This window comes from Anarhichas minor, unplaced genomic scaffold (genome assembly GCF_050575085.1).
Source record: "Anarhichas minor isolate MPS153535 unplaced genomic scaffold, ASM5057508v1 ptg000021l, whole genome shotgun sequence".
Taxonomy (NCBI): domain Eukaryota; kingdom Metazoa; phylum Chordata; class Actinopteri; order Perciformes; family Anarhichadidae; genus Anarhichas; species Anarhichas minor.
The window spans coordinates 11,336,802-11,355,009 of record NW_027466467.1 but is presented as its reverse complement, the minus strand read 5'-3'; the positions used below and the strand labels follow the sequence as shown (position 1 = coordinate 11,355,009).

At 46.4% G+C, this 18,208-nt stretch overlaps 1 protein-coding gene across 1 annotated transcript in view; it reads right to left on the bottom strand.

The window, feature by feature from the left end:
* Positions 1-1,251: 1,251 nt before the first annotated feature.
* srgap2 (SLIT-ROBO Rho GTPase activating protein 2) overlaps positions 1,252-18,208 on the bottom strand; it is a 51,333-nt gene continuing 34,376 nt past the window's right edge. The window contains exons 4-24 of the mRNA XM_076095652.1: positions 15,367-15,429; positions 13,957-14,172; positions 13,446-13,574; positions 12,906-13,127; positions 12,668-12,769; positions 12,348-12,545; positions 12,168-12,252; positions 11,578-11,605; positions 11,274-11,304; positions 10,506-10,566; positions 10,240-10,317; positions 9,992-10,126; positions 9,781-9,886; positions 7,557-7,781; positions 6,719-6,777; positions 6,134-6,314; positions 5,169-5,306; positions 4,919-5,011; positions 4,709-4,859; positions 4,500-4,610; positions 1,252-4,409 (exon numbers count right to left, since the gene is read on the bottom strand). Coding sequence (XP_075951767.1) covers positions 3,840-4,409; positions 4,500-4,610; positions 4,709-4,859; positions 4,919-5,011; positions 5,169-5,306; positions 6,134-6,314; positions 6,719-6,777; positions 7,557-7,781; positions 9,781-9,886; positions 9,992-10,126; positions 10,240-10,317; positions 10,506-10,566; positions 11,274-11,304; positions 11,578-11,605; positions 12,168-12,252; positions 12,348-12,545; positions 12,668-12,769; positions 12,906-13,127; positions 13,446-13,574; positions 13,957-14,172; positions 15,367-15,429 — 2,982 coding nt within the window. The 3' untranslated portion in view covers positions 1,252-3,839. The remainder of the gene's footprint in view (positions 4,410-4,499; positions 4,611-4,708; positions 4,860-4,918; positions 5,012-5,168; positions 5,307-6,133; positions 6,315-6,718; positions 6,778-7,556; positions 7,782-9,780; positions 9,887-9,991; positions 10,127-10,239; positions 10,318-10,505; positions 10,567-11,273; positions 11,305-11,577; positions 11,606-12,167; positions 12,253-12,347; positions 12,546-12,667; positions 12,770-12,905; positions 13,128-13,445; positions 13,575-13,956; positions 14,173-15,366; positions 15,430-18,208) is intronic.

The following is an 18,208-nucleotide window of genomic DNA, read 5'->3' as shown; positions in this document are numbered from 1 at the left end:
CAAACAGACCCATGTTGGGCACCTCCATGACACAGGGAAACTACAGCACAATTTCCACCCCACTATTCTCATGTATTTAAAATGACAGACAGCATATCAACAAACATAAACAGTTGTTTCCCAAAGATACATTTGAGAGCATCAGGCCCTGAACTGACATTTTGGAGTTCATCCACAGGGACAGACTTTGTTTGCACATATTTAACCCAAATGTGTCAGAGAGAGGACATGATGACAGCACTCCTGCTGACTTTACACAGTCACTCTCATCATGCCCTCTCTCTGTTACATTAATGACTCCAGGATTTGTTTCTTGATCACGTCTGTCCCTCTGCTGTTCAACACGAGAGACAAATTAACATTTGATCCGTAAAATATAATTAATATCGGTCACATTCCTACCCCCGCCTCAAGATGTCTGCGAGCTGATACCAGTGCCCTCCTTTCTCCAATTTGTTTAATACATATAGATTTAGAATCTGCACATCTCATTTGCAGGTATTTTTTTAAGAGGTTTATTTTCTTGATCAGTGTGTTTATGGTTTCTATGATCAGTCTGATCTGTTACTGCAGACACAGTATGTGTCTACCTGTTTATCTGCGTGACATGCTTTGATGTGTTCTGTTAAAGGGGAACCCCACCAAGTTCTGCTTTCTCTCCATGAGTACTACTCATAGGTACTTTATACTATATAGGCTGAGGCCTGTGAGTATAAAGTCTGCTGTGGCTGTGGTGGGAGCAACGTTTGAAAAAAAAAAAGAATCCCGGTGATGTCATCCGAGTTATCTTTTTAATTTGGACTGTGTTTAAGACTAAACATTTTTTAACAGAAGGCCTGCATTACAAACTTGTGGTGTGCAGTTCTAAAGAAGAGTATTTACAAGCCAAGGAGGGTCTACAGAAATATACAGAGTTGCATCATGGGAAATGTAGGATTGAGTGCTTTTTGGCACAAGGGGCCTCAAGGTCAGTATCTCTGCCTCTGCTGCTTCAGTGTTGACTGCTCTCTTTTAGGTATGTCTCTTGTGAGTCTCACAACTTTATGGAAGTAGAATACTAAACTTCTGGAGTACCCCTTTTCTTGTCTACAGTGTCCAATATGCCATCAATACCCCTCATTGTGCTTCACTTGGTTCTTCTTGCTATATATCCTTGGTCTGTACTTACTTGGGGCAGACAATATATTCTATCATCAATATATTTTCATGGACAATTTTTTATTGCTACAAACGTCAAAGAATTCAAGAGTCTATATAGCAAGCAATGTTTATTAAAAAACAGATCTACTACAAGAACTACACATAGAATTATATAAGGCCTATTTGATTAAACTACTATTGCTATTACTGTACAATATTGTACCAAAAAAGAGTGTACCTCTGTAATGTACAACATTGTATATACAAAGTACATCTGAACACAGGATTCTCCAGTAATACAGAGACAACTATAAATAGATTTGACATTACAGTCTTCTTTTTTTTTTTTTAGTTCTGCTGTTTTCAATCGGACACAAAATGCATATTTAACAATATTCAATTCTGACAAATCATCCCCACATAGTTAGTCCACACGCAAGCCAAGTTGTTCAAGTGCACAATGATTGATTTGAGATCGAAGAGGGTCCCAGCTCCCCTTGACGACACAGCCGGGACAAAACACACCAACCAACCACATGCATGTCTGTATGTGTTAAGAGTGTGTGTACTGTATGGGTAAGGGGAGTTCATTTCTCACCACACACACACGCGCGCATACACAGTCACAGTCCCTCCAGTTGTCACGATGAGGTAAGAGCAACACAAATACACCAGGTAATACATGAACAGTATACAGAGATAAAAAATAAACCTTTACAAGTATAATTCATTACCTGGTAGAGAGCATACAGGGCGTGATAGTGGGGAATATGAGGACACCTCAGTAAGATTAGTTCAACACTGTTTCAAAGAAGGTGAAATACAACAACAAAAAAGGTATTATTCAGTTGACCCTGAATGACATGTGTCCACTTTTGAAGTCAGTGTTTGAAAAATTATTCACATATTACTTAATTCATCATCAGATCTAATTTTGCAAAGATATATTTTTGCAAAAATTATGTAAAAAAAAAAAAAAGTAAGCCCTTTTTCTGCTCCTGTTTTTCCTTAAAGCTGATCTGCCACTGGTGTTGTTACAGCAGTGACTGAAGACGAGACAACTTTTCACGTATATACTTGCAGGCTTTCTGTCTGCTCACATGTACACACAGTGCATATTTATTCAGCACTAAGGCCGCTGTTACTCCTGTGTCTCTCCAGACAGTTGCTGTTGGGTGGCATCCCTTTATGGTGGGTGGGCATTGCAAGGGGTGGGGGGGGGGGGGGCGGGGTGCATACATACTCTACTTCCACGCATGCTCCCACAGGCGCACGCACACACATGCACACACACCCAGACACAGCTACACAGTTCAACAATTTTACCATTACAGATTCGGAGCATTAATTAACAACTGGGAACAAAAAGTAACAACAAAAGCAATCTTTGCTTCAGAACGCAGTGGATGAGGTGGTTGGTTGCTTCTATTTAAACACACTTAAGAGGATCCTCAGCTCCATGCTTCCAGTTATCAACATGATTATTAAACATACATACACACCATTAGAATAATATAACCCTTTTTACTGTTAAGTGTGAAGTTTATTTTTTAAAAAGGAGCAAGCTGTCACTTTGTTTGAAGTTATGCTGTGTCTGGTGCCGCGCAGACACATAAACTGATGCAATCGGCCAGCTCGCCATAGTGGCCGCTGTCTATGGCCCCAGCATGCGAAGGAAAACCTGAAAAGGCGTTTAGCTGCCACAAAACACCAACACGCACACATTTTGAGAGAATGTGTGTGTATGTGTACAGTCCAACATTGCCTATAAAAATGCTGGGTTTCAGTGGTCCCCTACACACATAATAGAGCTACAGGAGAGAAGCAGCATAATGCCTCAAACTATCAGCTTTCATTATCTGTATTGCTATGTGTGTATTTAGAATTACTGTTGGCCATGTTAGGCTTCGGGGAACACTGCTCCTGCTGTGCCCCTGTTGTGGTACTAATAAAGAACAGTCGTTAAAAAATAACATAAAAATCACCAACATGTCAAACACTGGAGGAAGAGATCAAATAAAGCTCTCGATCACATGACTTACACCGATATTTGGCCCAGTTTTCTTTTCCTTTCATCATCCAAAAATGCCACCTTTATCTCCAGTCTTCAACTTTTGAAGCAGCGAGTCAGTGCGAGAGCTTAGCATTTCACAGTCTATTCTCAGGAATCAAACACTCCCTTCCAGTCCATGGGTCATTAAAAAGAAAAGAAAAACAGTCGTGTCTACTGTACAAAATCAAACAGTGCTTTTTGTTTCTCACTTAGATCTGTGTGTAAAAGGCAAGTAACACTCCTGCACGCCCACTCAAACACAATTTCAAACATCACAAACTAGTGTATGAAAGCTTTAGTTCTGTAGGTGTCCGTCCTGAGTCCTGTTCCCTTGTAAAAAAAGAATGAAATAAAATCCAGTGATGCCTGGGATCTCTGTCTTTGAAGCGTGTTCACTAATCTACGCCCTCTGATAGTTGAACTGCAGTAAGCAGAGCTGCCAGGAGAGGGCAGAAAAAAATCTTGACACTCTAAAAGGGAACGTGGCATCTTAAGAACTCGCCTGGACAACAAGAAGTGAATGCTACACATGAGTAGTGGGTTACGTCTTGTGTGGAACAAAGGAGGTGCTTTCTGCACCTGGTACAAGAGCTGTAAGAATCAAAGAGTTTGCAAGAATCAGTATCGCGGGTCGGATTGAGAAGTCCTAAGCCGGGCAGGATTTGTCAGTAGACTGGGGTGGAGGTGGAGGAGGAGGGGTGTGAGGGAGAGAGTGTGTGTGGCCTGTAAGTGGAGGAGGAGGTGTAGGGGGCACAGTAGAGGTCGGGGAACCCATGGCTGGACTGCCGCCGCCGTTCTTTGGGAACACCACCGGTTTGGGCCTGGTTGCTGGGGGGCGCAGCTCTCTAAAGGAAGGTACAGATGAGGAGAGGGAGGAGAAGGAGAGAGAGGGGGATGTGGCAGAGGGCAGGGGGCTCCGCGGCTGGCTCTTGACCGGGCGGAAGGAGGAGGGCACGTCGCTGGCGGAGGAGGCGCTGCGCTGAAGCGGGTGGGCATGGGAGGAGCCCCCCTCGCTGTCCCTTAACAGACGGGAGTGGAGTGGACTGGAGGGCTCCGAGGCTCCTCCTCCTCCTCCTCCTCCTCCTCCACCACACACACCTTTCAGCTGCTCCAGTGTGTCCAGGACCACGTCGGGGGTGTGTGTGTGCTTCGAGGTGCTCTGCCTTTCCAACTTACTGAGCTCAGTCAGGGCAGAGTTCATCACGGCCTCGATGTCCTGCAACACGAGAGGCGGACAGAAAAGTAGAGGTTACCCTGTGCATGCACTGCAGACGGGTATGTAGGTGATTCAAAACCAGAGTTGTACCTGTGAGCTGTGCTCCACTTGGGCTATGACCTCAGGGTCCAGTGGTCTGTGGTTGCTGAAGCTCTTGGAGCGCCCTGCTGTAGTTGTCTTGCGTAACTGTGGACTCTCCACCTAAACATTCATACTGCCCTCAATTAAATGCTTCTCAGAAATGAAGCTAAACAGTCCGGTCACTACATTCATTTGTCGAAGATAAGATGTCACTGTACCTTGGTCTTGAGAGAGGAGTGGCGGGTGACTGAGTTGAGGATGCTGTGAGCGCTGACGGGTCGTTTATCCCCAGTTTCTTTCACCAGAGCCCCACCAACAGGAAGAGAAGCGGTTCTCACCCCCCCTCCTCCTCCTCCTCCTCCCCCCCCCTCCTCCTCCCCCTCCTCCTCCTCCTCCTCCTCCTCCTCCTCCTCCCCCCCCCTCCTCCCCCTCCTCCTCCGCTGGCTCCTGGACTCGTGCTGTCGCTCTCTGAGCCACGGAACGCTCTTCGGATGCTTCCGGACTCCGGACGTTTCCTCAACCTGAATGAGACAAATATTTCAGTTACATTTTTTATTTTATTTACTGTGTTGTTGGGATTCGGTTTCAGGTTTCAGTTGATTTCCACTTAATTCATTTCATATCAACTGAAGCTGCAAATGAAAATCTATGGGATACTATAAAAAGTCTGAGACACACTTGTTCAGGTTGGCCAGATAGATGTCGGCCACATGAGCTCCGGTAGGAGAGGCAGCACTGCCTCTGGTGGACACTCTCTCCTCCAGCAGGTCCCTGCTGTCCACATCGGGCTTTGGACTCCCCCTGCCCCCGTCAGGCCTGAAACAATCAAGCGGTAGTTTATTCATCACGGCTGTGCCTCCCACTTGCACCACGCTGGCAGAGAAGGAGCCGTCTCTCTCAATGACACGTTACTCCTGAAACACAAAACCTACTCGGTGCCACTTTGCTTCTAATTAGCAACTACAGCTGACTGTGACTCTCGACTCGCATCCAAACAGGCCACAGTAGAATCACGTAACGAAGACGGTAACTTAAAGGGAAAATCCAGTATTTGTCAACCAGTTTATTATACTCATTCTTATCTAGTAGGATCGAGATAACCTTGTACTCAACACCCCCGAGTTTTGGTGCATAACACACACACAAGCATTCTCTAACTAGAATGCTTACAGCTGCTACACTCACTTGTCTTTGTTTATTTTCATGCACAGTAATGTATTCTCTTCTAAATCCCCGTAGCCATCGCCCGAGAAGTGGAAAGAATCCTCACACGTTTACGTCAACAAACCGCTCGACATTGGAAGTTGATCTGCTCTGCAGTTTGCTGCATGTCATAGCAGATCAACTTCCTCAGACGTGGGGATTTCCACTGGACTATTTTCTGAGTCTACTTTTGGCCAGATTAAAGAAAAAGTGTCATTTCTGTTGCTGTTTTCTGTACAGGGCTCTTTGCTATTTGCCATTTGATAGCCAGAGTTCACATTTTGGAAAACTCTACAACAGAGGCGCCGAGTAGAATATCATCATGACCTATATTCACCACAGGCGAAAATGATGAGAAATACTATCATTTATTATTTAATTTGTTGATCTGTTCCTTATGCAGACATGTGATCAAGACCAGCGACTGGAACACATCTTACGTGTCTTGGATCACAATGTACTGGTGAGCCACCAGTCCATCCACTCCGTTATGTCGTCCCTCCCACCAGTCGTCAGAAGCGCGCTGGTACAGAAGCAGAGAAGCGCCCTTCTTGAACGATAGCTCCCGACTAGTCCGGCCGGAGTAGTCGAACCGAGCGATGGCTTCGAATGGGTCGGACTCTGAAACAGCCAAGGAGCCTGAGATTCAGAGGACGGTGGACAGACACGGGAAGTGGACGGAGAAGCAGGAGGCAGCAACAAATAAAAGAGAGAGAGAGAGAGAGAGAAAAGAGAGGTGGAAGAGAAGGGGAGGCTAGATTAGTGCATAGCAGGTTAGTGCTGCTGTGTTTGGTGACTGCACAAATGTTAAAACTGCTGAGCAGTAACAAAGCAGCAAAATAAACATGTTACTGGGAGAAGGATGTTGGCTTGATTAAACGATTGGAGCCAAAGGAACTGGTGAGAAAAGCAGGACGAGATTTCATGAACTGGTGGCAAAAGGAAACTGGCTTCATTGAGTACAGTATATAAAAGTATTCATGTGTATGTGTGTGTGTGTGTGTGTGTGTGTGTGTGTTATGCACCATCTTCACTGTTGTGGGTGACGGAGACAGGCGCAGGCTCTTCCACAAGGGGGGGCTCACTGAAGTGGAGACAGAGAGCACATGAGGTTAGAGGACACGACACAAAAGTCTCAGACTGACATGTGTTCATGACTCACAGCCTGACTTCATGTTCCCTGTTTAAATCACATTAGTTCATACTGTATGCAGCCTGCCAGTGCTTAGTGTCGAGATTACAACCATGATGCAAACTTGTACACTCGTCTGTCTCACTTTATGCCCATGACCCAATTTGGCACCCTCATATGTCCCGTTTTAGTTGTTGAATTTAGACTCCTCCAAGCTGCTAAAATGTACAGATTCCCAGAAGAGGTACGGTATCGATCACATGACCTTAATGCTACAGTAGCTATGGTGCAACAAAGCCCAGTTGTGCCATTGTGATAATATTTTACCGTCTACACTTTGTACAGTAGAGACTGTAGCTGCTCCTCCAGCGTAACTTACAGTCTAAACAACTGCACTGACTGGCAGTGATCATAATAAGTGGTGGCGAGGCTTGTCATTACAGGAAAATTGACCGTTGTGTGCAAACATGCTGCGCTCTCCCAGGCTGATGTGGTCAGGCGGTACTTTAATCTCCTGTGTGATGGAGGGTAAGCTGATCCTCGTGGCCCCCTGGCCCAGAGCGGGGCAGACAAGCTGAGCTCCCCCGCCCATCACTCCACGGCAGCCCCTAAATCAACCACCTGCCCCCTTTTCTCTGGCCTCCTCATCATCTTCAAGCCCCCTCTCGTTAGATAACAATTGGACAAGACAACCCTTTCTGTCCTACATGACTTATCAAAACTCCCCTCACCAGAAGTCATCTCCAGCTCCAGGGATGGTGTAGATGGGGCCCTGCAGGTCCTGCAGCCTGGGGAAGATGGTGTCATGGTGGATGATGATGGTTTTAATGAGCTCGTTGACGTGGGCCTGGCAAGAGACCTGGTCGTTGCCCACAGGGACAGACATCAGGGTGGGACCGAAACAGATGGCCAGGTTGTATGGGTCCATCATGTTGTCCTCGCTGTACTGGGACAGACTGCGCGGAGGGGAAAGCAGAGTCGTTTAGAGACCATTACCTCATCCTTATTTCTTTAAACATATATAATGCACTGACTATGCACACAAACAACCATGACATGTCATTTATAGCCTTCACTAGCCCCCTTCTCGTGAACGAGCTGCGAATGCATATCTGTGTGCGTCGGACTGCACAAGGTCCGACAGTAAACACTAGCCAGGTCTGCATCAATACGTCACCTCATTTGTTCACTGTGGTGAGGATCTGATGATGTGTCTGGGTCTCAGTTTGTGAGAAGAAGCAGGAGCATCGGGCTGACCCTAAATCACTTCAGGAAAGAAGAAGCTCCCCTTCGGTCTCCACTTGGGTTTACCCAGGAGTCTCATATTTCAGGTCCCCCACATCCCTTTTCCTTTTCACTCCCTTTTGCTACCTCCCTATAGGGCCAGCCTGGAATGCGTGTCTCCATGTGTGTGTATCTACAATCGATCATCAATGTGTATTGGGTAATAGCATATATTCAACCAATGCAGCACCAAGCAAAGTACACATGCAGAAAATTGTTCAGTGAGATTACATTTGGAGTGAACTACTACTGAATATGACACAAGTCCTCCTTCAGCTCCTATTGCACCAACAACTCACTTTTTTTAAAAGGCCTCTACTGAAGCTGCTTCAAATTCTCCCTCATCGGCCAGAGCTTTTTGGTGGAGTCAGTCCTCGTCTTTTTTTAAAGAGCCTGGGTTTGTGGGTGCTGTGAGCCCATTAGGAAACCGTATGTGGTATTGGGCTACACAAATAAACCCAAAGTGGAAAAATGAATCATTCCTCAAGGAGTTCGTTAAGGAGTGAAGAGGCAAGACATGTTCTTTGCACTTTGGACTTTCATTAGGGTCTGTACTCGACTTCCCTCAAAAGGTTAAAGGATGTTTAGATTTGGTGAGAGAAGGCCTCTTAACCTCAATCTGGTGTTTATGAAAACTATTGAGTGTGTGTGGGGATCGGTCAGAGAAAGGTAGTGCTTCCAGAAACACCGGTTTTGAAAAGTTGAAATAATGGATTTGTGATAAACTGGATTAAATGAATCCATGGGCTCTGGCTGTTTTTTTGTAGTGCATTTATTTGATTCTCTTCACTTTATACTTTCATAATACAAGTGAAGTTGTTTGCGGTTTATGGAGATCGAAAACTGCTTTTTTAAATTGTCAGTGGACTTATGTTTACTGCGAGATGTTTTTGAACATTGATGGACATTTGAAAATGATTGACTGCGAGGCTGGTATCTTGAGACACATATCGGCATTAATTGAAATGGTCTTGGAGCCGGGCTGTCATCTCTGATTATAGCTCGTGTTCTCAGTGGTCGCAGTAATAGTTGCAGTGTTTTTCATCCCACACCTTATGACACGCATACAGTATACAGAGAATAGAGAGAAAATGTAAAAAGACCCGATGAAGCCGACGGCGAAATGCTTCAGGCTCCGTGCAACGGCATGTGGACTTTAATGAATATGAACTGTTGAAGAATATTGACATAGGCCACAGTGCAATAATCTACTTTTGTTTATATCGGAGTTCATTTCCCGAGGCTGTGTCATAGTGGTGTTTGTTTAATGCACTGGTCGTTTTTGAGAATGCAGCACTTGATGTTCAGCTGCTACCATGTTACTTCCATCTCGCCTCGTCTGTGGGCTTCATCCACCATTACTGAAACTGCTACAACAACCAAACATTTGGCCTCTTTTGAACCGTCGGCCTCAGGCCTGAGGATATACCGAAACTCAAATACATAAAGTGATGATTGTCACACCGGTTGTACTGTGTACAATGTAACTCTGAATTCGTCTTTGTTGTGTTATAACGATACACATCTTACGTTAGAGTCAGAATTACTAACTTAGATGAAAAAATGTGTCACGTTCCAAAAACTACCTTTATTAACAAAACAACAACACATTGTTTATTTCTCCCACTGGTTTACTTTAGTTTCTTGGCGTGTGTGTTTCCTGCTACTCACTGGTTGAGGAAGGCGAACAGGTATCTCATGATGATGAGGGTTTTGCTCAGCAGAGATTGCAGAACCTTCTTAATGTGCACTGCCCGCTCCTGAAGGCTTTCCATCGCTGGAAAATAACACAGCCGCGACAAACAAACGGGAGATTACTCACACAATCAAGCACAGAAATACAAACTCTCACAAACATACAAAAAGGACGAGAGAGACTTACAAACACAGGATATGAGGTCGTGGAAGACTTCCTTTGGGAAGAGGGCGTGGTCCAGTCCTCTGAAGTAGAGCTTCAGGACGCCAGCGATGGAGTCCATGTCGTGGTCATTCTGGTCCCCTGCCAGCGGGTCCTCGCCTATACACGGACAAGAAGACAGAGAGACGAGGGAGTGGTAGAGGAAAGATATTAAAGCACTGGACAAACTCAGTTTGTCTAAAATGCTGAGGTTTCCCTGCTGGATGTCTTACCTCGCTCAAAGGCATTCTTGATGTCATTGACTTCCACCTGAGAGCCCGACACTCGAAAGATGCCCTCATGCTGCAGACCTACACAGACATAAACACACACGTGTGTTTAAATCTAGTACCTAGTTTCATATTTCAGGATGTCATAGTTCCGCAGAGTTTGCATTCTCATAGTTTCAACCAATCACACTTGGCTTTGCGATGCAACCAATCAGTGCACAGGAAAAGCTGACGCTACACCTATCACTTCACTGGAGAATTCCACTCACCATGGCGACTGATGAAGCGGATGCAGCTCTCGACCATCAGAGGAATAACCTCACCGGACTCCTGAGAACAGGGGAAGAGGAATTACTCCCGATAGAGGGACACGAGACAGGAGACCGGTGTGGAAATCAAACGCATCTTGTCAGGAGGATTTCCGCACACACGTCTGCACACGCACACGCATCGGTGCACACATTTATGTGTGCCGGCAGAGGGTGGGCTGGGTACTCAGTTGTTGCTAGGAGACAGCGCTTTTTCCCTTTTCCCTTTGTTTGTTTTGGGGTTTCCAGAAATCTCTGGGAGGTAAAGCTGTGGAAGGTATTTTGGCTGATTTATGTGCCCATTGTTAAGTGAATCCCATTGTGATTTTAATATGTTTAAAACCTGACTATGATTTTAAATAAACAATCAATTGATTTGTTTTATTTTTTTTGCAAAGTGAGAGCTGGTGGGCAAAACACCCACAAGGGGGAGCCACAAACATGAGCTTATTCAATGGAGCAGTTCCTTTTGATCCCTAAAGTGTTTCAGATTGCATGACAGTGCACCAGCAGGCTGTATGGATTCAAAGGTAGATACAAATGTGAATATTTGTGTATTACTTGGTCACTACAAAAGTCCCGTCAACATCTAGGTGCCCGTACACCCTGCGGGGAGGGGATACAGTGAGAACACGTGTGGCTCGAGTTAAAACCAAAGCTACAGCAGTTCTAACTGAGAAGCTGACGGCCACTCAGAAACAAAGACGCACACTTATGACAGATAATTACCTGCTTCCGTACCGCCGAGTTTCTCCGTCCACTACACAGAGAGAGAGAGAAACGGTACTCTGTCATTATGTCTCCAGAGAAAGTCTATTTATACTCACAACTCTGGTAACGCTCTATTTGTATACACAGACACATATGCACATGTGTTGAAAATATCTATAAACAGTGACCGGGAAAATAATACCCCTGGCTGCCAAGAAATCAAGCTTAAACACTGCTATGGTATATGCATGTGTGTGTGTGTGTGTGTGTGTGTGTGTGTGTGTGTGTGCGTGTGCATATTTCCTTCCTTCACCACACCTACCTGGCAAGGCAACAGTCAGTCTTCTGACCTAAAGGAGAGAGAAACAGGAAAAGGGGGAGGGGAGAGAGAGAGAGATAGACAGTTATAGCAAAAGCAGGACACATGAGGAAACCGCTTCAGATGGACCGAAACAGGGAAACAAACTTTCCACTTCAGCTGTACACACACACGCGCACACACACGCACACACACACAATCTAGGAGAGGTTTTCCTGCAAGGTTGTGGAAATGTAGACACATTCGGCCCTAAGGAACCCCCCCACACTCACTCACACAGACACACACACACTTAAACACACAGCTGCATCAACATATGGTCACAGTGACAGTGACCAAGCCCTCCACTCACTCGCACATTCACTCACTCATTTATTAGATAAATGAAACCCACTCTGCTTCCCTGCATGTGGCCTGTAGTGTCCCATTAAACCACTCATGTCTTCGATCTGCTCCCTATTCCCTGGATCCGTCTCCCTCCTACTGGGGGGGGGCGGGGGCGGGGGCTCCCAGTAGTACACACTCACACAGACGGACGGGACACAAGGACAAAGTCTAAAACGTATGAAGGCCATTATGACAGTCCCACTCACTCTCTCCCATGGTCTTGTCGATGAGGTCATGCTTGGCCTCCAGCTTGGTGATCAGGTTCCTGCCTTCCAGAAACTCCTTCAGCTTCTACAGCACACACACACAGACACACTGGGGGTCACACACTGTGTGACTGCACCAATGCTCCTGACAAATCACCGATGACCACAACCAGCGCTGACCGTGAAGTAGAACTGCTCCGTCTCCTGCTGATTGGCCCGTCGTTTGGCCAGGCTGGGCTTGCTGAGATAGGATTCACTGAAAGTGGACTTGACCGACTCCATGCTGTTGCTGTGGTGGAAGCACTCAGAGACGTCGTAGTCCTCCACCGTCACCATGTCTTGGATGGTGGCCAGAGTGGCCTCCATGGTTTTCTTCACCTGATGGGCAGTGAGGAAGAGAAGAAAAATTAAATAAAGGAGAAGCTGCGATGAACACACAAGGCAGCTGCAAGGGGTGAAAGATGAATTCACATTATTAGAGGAAGCAGAAGATGTCTGACCTCCTCGTTCTCAATCCTGAGTGTGGAGAGGCGGGACTGCAGCTGCTGACACCTCTGGAGCAGCTCGCTTTCCAGCGGCTGCTGTGCACACACCACTCCCATCTACACACACAGAACACAGCGGACAGTGAGACACAAAAACAACCATCCCAGTGCGCGGACCAAAGCTTCAATATGAGGAATTTATCACTGAAGAAAAACACGGCGACTAATAATGACTCAAGCACTAGAACTGTACCGTGTCTCCCATGTGAGACTGGAAGTCGAAACGAGTAGGGGGACAGAAGACGTTATTGTAGGTCTCCATCAGTTTCTGTTTGTCCCCGTTGGCCTCCAGACTCTCTGCGGCTCCCTCCAGCGTCTCCAGGCCAGAGTGTTTGGACGTCTCTACGTTCTGCTCTGCCGATAGGTAGGTCCTCAGGGCGCGGTGCAGGCTAGCATGGTAACCTAGGTCACAGCACTGTCACACACACACACACGTGCACACAAAGAAAAGTACATAAACACACATGCTATGGCATGCAAACACTGTTGGTGAAAGAAACTCAAGGGGACAACACCACTCTGATGTGAGGAGTGTTGGGAAGCAAAACGGCAAAAACATACAGGGAGGGCGACCAGTCTACGGCCGTCATTAGGAGCACTGAGGCTAATGTGAAGAGACTGACCGAGGGGCCGCCACCGGCTAGAGCACAGGGACACACACACACACACACACACACACACACACGTCTACAAAGGTTAGCTCCTCTCACAGAGTAATATGGTGTATACTCACATCAATGATGTCGGAGAGGTCGTGGATGTAATATTTGAAGACACAGCTGTTGGTGGCCTCCAGAGCTAGCAGGTACTCATTCCTGGCCTTGATGGCCTTCAGCTTGTTCTCTGTGTACTTAGCTTGTCTCTGATAAGAGACAGAGAGAGAGAGAGAGATAGTAGAAATAGAGAGAAAAAGGGAGATCGTAAAGGGGAGAATGACAGAAAACAGGCGAGAAGGAAAAGAGGAAGGGTAAAACAGATTGAGAGAGGGAAGGAATAATTGGTGTTAGAGTGAAACACCTCAGTATTGATTATGGATAATACGACGTGGTGAAGCATGTTGCTGTGACAGCCCCAGCTGTGGTAGACAAGGTTAGCAATAAGCCAGCCGTGCACTCGTAAATCATTCATGAGACACACATTGTAAGTCTGTGTGACAACAGGTGGAGCACTCTGAAACAGCTTTCCTCTCTCTACTCGCTGCCCGCCACCTCCCCTCCCCCCCCCGCAGGTCCAGCCCTGCTCACCTTCTCCTTCATCTTCTCGATTTTCTTGACGCTGGAGCGTCGGACGGGCTTCTCGTCGGTCTTGATGCTGGCCAAGGTGTCGGGGGAGCGCGGCGTCTGCCGGTCGTCCTGTCGACCGGAGCGTCCCATCTGCTTCTCCTCCTGCTTCTCCGCCTCCTTCAGCTTGGACTCGGCGTTGATGCTGTCAGTGTTGTACATGTGGTATGTCTTCATCACCTGGGAACAAGGGCAAGCAGAAGTCAGCGCTTCCACCCCAGTGTGTCTCTTACTTCGGATTTTGGCTCTGGATCAATGGCGGGATTACGCCAGTCAGCATAATGAGAGCAGAGCACTGAGTTTGACATGAAAAGTTAAACACATGAAACGAGTGTGTGTGTGTGTGTGTGCGCAGGGTCAGCCTTATTCCAGTGACCACCACCAGAGCCATCATTACACTGCTCTAACCCTGCCACAACACTGCAGACCGACGCACTAGTCTTTCTATGAGTATGCATGTGCGCGTCACTCAAACCAGATCTATTTCTATCTCTTACTACATATTATAATTACAGCATGAGACCTGCTTTTATGGGCCAAAGCTGAGCAGCTAAACCGTTGCTTGCTGCTCAGAGATGTGCTGTGGGAGGAAACTTTGCCCACACACACACACACACACACATACACACACTCTTATTGCCTCAGTCGTTTTGGCAGTGCCATGGACATTTGTAACCAGACGCTACGAGGCCCCTGGCAGTGTGAGAAGACCAAAACAACTGACGGTGATGATGCTGTTGTAAGGATGCTCACAGTAGCATGACTACACAGTATTACTTAGGCTCATGCTCGATAAAAAAAGTCTATCAACAAAAATCTACAGCCAGGCTATCGGCTCTGTCGAGCTTGATGTTTAGCGAATATAATGTTTAATATGACCAAAAAGATTTAGTTTAGCATGTTAGCATGCAAACATTTGCAAATTACCCCGAAACACAAAGCACAGCTGAGGCTAATGTCATTAGCTTTGCAAGTATTTGATAACAAACCAAAAGCGTTGGACAGATTCAAATTCTAACCTGATGGTGCTAACTGAAACCCGCTAGTGTGATTAAACATCCTTAACAGCTGATCGTAGCCAAGTTGCTTGTATTATATATAAGCTTTGTGCTGCCAGCTTATGTTAGATGTATTTGTAAAATAATGTGTACTTGCAACTGCTCCTTGCAGTAACATACTTTGCACCTTGTGTTTTGAAACATGTTGAATAAAGCACTTTTTAAAGCAGGTTTTTTAAGCACCCTATAACACCGATGAGGAAAAGACTGCTAACCCTGACGCACTCTCCGCATTGAGCAACACGAGACGCAGGGGATCAAAACACATAATTATGGATCCACATTCTGTGATCGCAATGTCAGTGGTTTCTCTTACCGTGTAAAGCTCATTAAGAACTTTCATCAGGTCCTCTTGCAGCTGTACGCCGACCTCTTTGCTCTGAAGGGACAGAGAGAAAAAGACGGATTAATGTCGCTCAGCGTCAGTACTTGCAGCTTCTACCGTCTGTCCATCTACCTGGTCTCTCTCTACCAACTAATGACATCCATACCCGCATAGTCATGTGGTCAACCAACTGCCCCATCATCAATCAAAACTAGATTATCTGGCTGATGGGAGCGGAGGAGTAAAAAGTCCAGATAAATGAGCAAGGCAGTAATGGATTGTGGAAGTGAATAGATGTGGACTTTCAGGCTGCAGACAGATACTGATCTTTACAAGCTGGCGGGGAGGACTAGACAGAGAGGGCGAGAGGACGGCGGAGCCAGAGACAGAGGGCAGGATGACGAAGTTGCAAAAGATAAAAAAGAGACAAAAGAGGGAGGACAGGGAGTAATACAGGCACTCTCTCCAGACAGAACTGCCGGCAGCCACTAGTGACTGATGACTTCACAGCAACCCACAGACCAGAAGACACACACACACACACACACGTACACACAAACTGCTTTCACGGCTCCTCCTATACTTTTTAAAAGGACGCCATTCAGACTGGGTTATAATGAAGACGCAAAGAGAGGCATAGACAAGCTACAAAGGAACCATATGTGTGCACAGATTGAGACACACACAAACAGAACTGACTTAACTTTAAAAAGCAGACAGACAGACGGACGGCGGGGATAAAGGAGGAAATAGAAAGAAAGCAAAACGGTCAACTGAAAAAAAAAGGTTTAAGGAATGCAGGATGAAGAGATTTCTCCAGGGCATGTTGAGCATCAGTCTTCCAGTTGGAGGAGGGCGCAAAACCATTCGGGAGAATTACAAAGAGCAGAAAGGTCAGGAACCGAGGGAGAGAGCAGCGAGCTTTAAGGTGGCGTAGCAGACGAAAGAGGTAACAGGATCACTGAGGTGGTTCCGCCCTCGCTCTTTAAAGTGCTGTGGGAGCCTCATATTAGGTGACAACAAGCCAGACTACAGCCGATCAAAAAGCAATCACCCATGGCTGAGCTCTCCTATCTATCAACTGTGGATCCTGACCTTTGGGCTTCTCATCTTGCCTTTGGCCGTCGGTCTGGCTCGGCAGAAAAGGCAACAGAATCTAGCGCGCTTCATTGTTCCCTGATGTCTTTGGTCCAGGTTGAGACTGTGTACAGTTTGACTCATCAGTGCTTCCTCTCTTTCAGTGACGACATCTCATAAACACTCCCGCTGTGCTAACAGTATCGGTCGGCACCGCTTTCCAGGCCGGCTGAGATGAACGTGATGACTGCTCTAAGAGTTGTGATGTTCGTCTCAATGAGTCGTATTATCAATGAACTAATTATCTACCTAATTAGCCATCAGAGTTTTCTCTGTGTGTATGCGCACAGACAGTTTGTGACCCAGACATGATGGAAGCAACCCTCGTGCCAAAGAACAAGCAGCGTATTAAATATAGAAATCAATGCACATGACTTGACCAAACTGAGACAAATAGGGGAGAAAGTGTGTGTTTCTTTGGACTGGTGTATCAGATGAGGGTGGAGGTTTGTGTATGTGCTCTCATTGCCTGCCATCAGACTGTAAGTGGAGTTCAAAGAAGCCTATCGGGTTGAAAATCAGCAGCCTCTGCCATGACATTCCAGGCACAGACTGCTTCACTCTGCCTTCCACACACGCGTTATCTTACTATACTTGTGAGGGCTTTCCTCTCATACATTCTTACATCCTATGCTTAGCCTCCCTCACTTTAATCCTTAACTTAAACTTAACCCATTATATTTTTACCCTAAACCCTGTTCAAGGCTATACGCACTTAACCTTTGAAGAGGCAACGATCAGCCAAGATGAATTGACTTCTTGCTCTGAAACCCAGCTGTTAAAACGACACTAGATTAGAGAACATACATACACACTGAATTCCTGCTTGTATCTCAGTGTGATGCACTGACCCTCTGAGCTTGTGCATTTGGTCGTAGTAGTGCAGTGCCTGTTAGGAAAGGGCGGATTCCGATCTTGGGGGGGGGGGGGGGGGGCGTGTCCATTTGGAGCAGGCCAAATACTTAGCCCTCGAAAGTGCTGCTTGTCGTGTTGTCGAGAACCGCTCAAAGAAGAGTTTGGTTGTAATGTCAGCATTCCAGCATCCAGCAGTAAAAGCGAACCGCAGTCAATGAGCTGCGGCCTGAAAAGTCCTGCAGTGGCTGACGTGCTCGAGTCCACGGAGTTCTGAAGCCCCGCCCCCCCGCTGCTGCACAGAGCGCTATAGCTTGTTTATTCAACATGTATTAATATTGAGCGTATCGCATGACGAAATTGCACAAACTTGGACGCCGCACGCCCTTTGGTCCCCAGCAATACACCCGCCAAGTGTGAAGTAGATCGGATGTACGGTTCTCAAGATATCCCAAGGACATACATGCACGTACGTACATGCGTAGAGACAGAGATGCATTGCTTTATAGTTGCATATGTTCTGCCCGGAGGTGCAGACTCTCTACAAGGTCACAGTGAGCTCTGATCTCCAGAGAAATCTCTTCCTCCCCCCCCTCTCCGTTCTCTCTCTTATCCTCTCATGTTGTCCCCTCAGTTCACTCTTTATCAGTTCTTCTTCTTCTTCATTTCTTCTTTCTCACCATCACCCTGACTCGTCTCTTTTCTCTCAGACTAGCGAGGCAGAGAACAAAGGACACAAGAATTGAGACTACTGTATGAAACACAGACAACATAAACTCTCCTGGCCTGAGGTTCAGCTGACTTGCCGTCGGTCAATAAATCCGCCAAGACAGAAAACAGATGC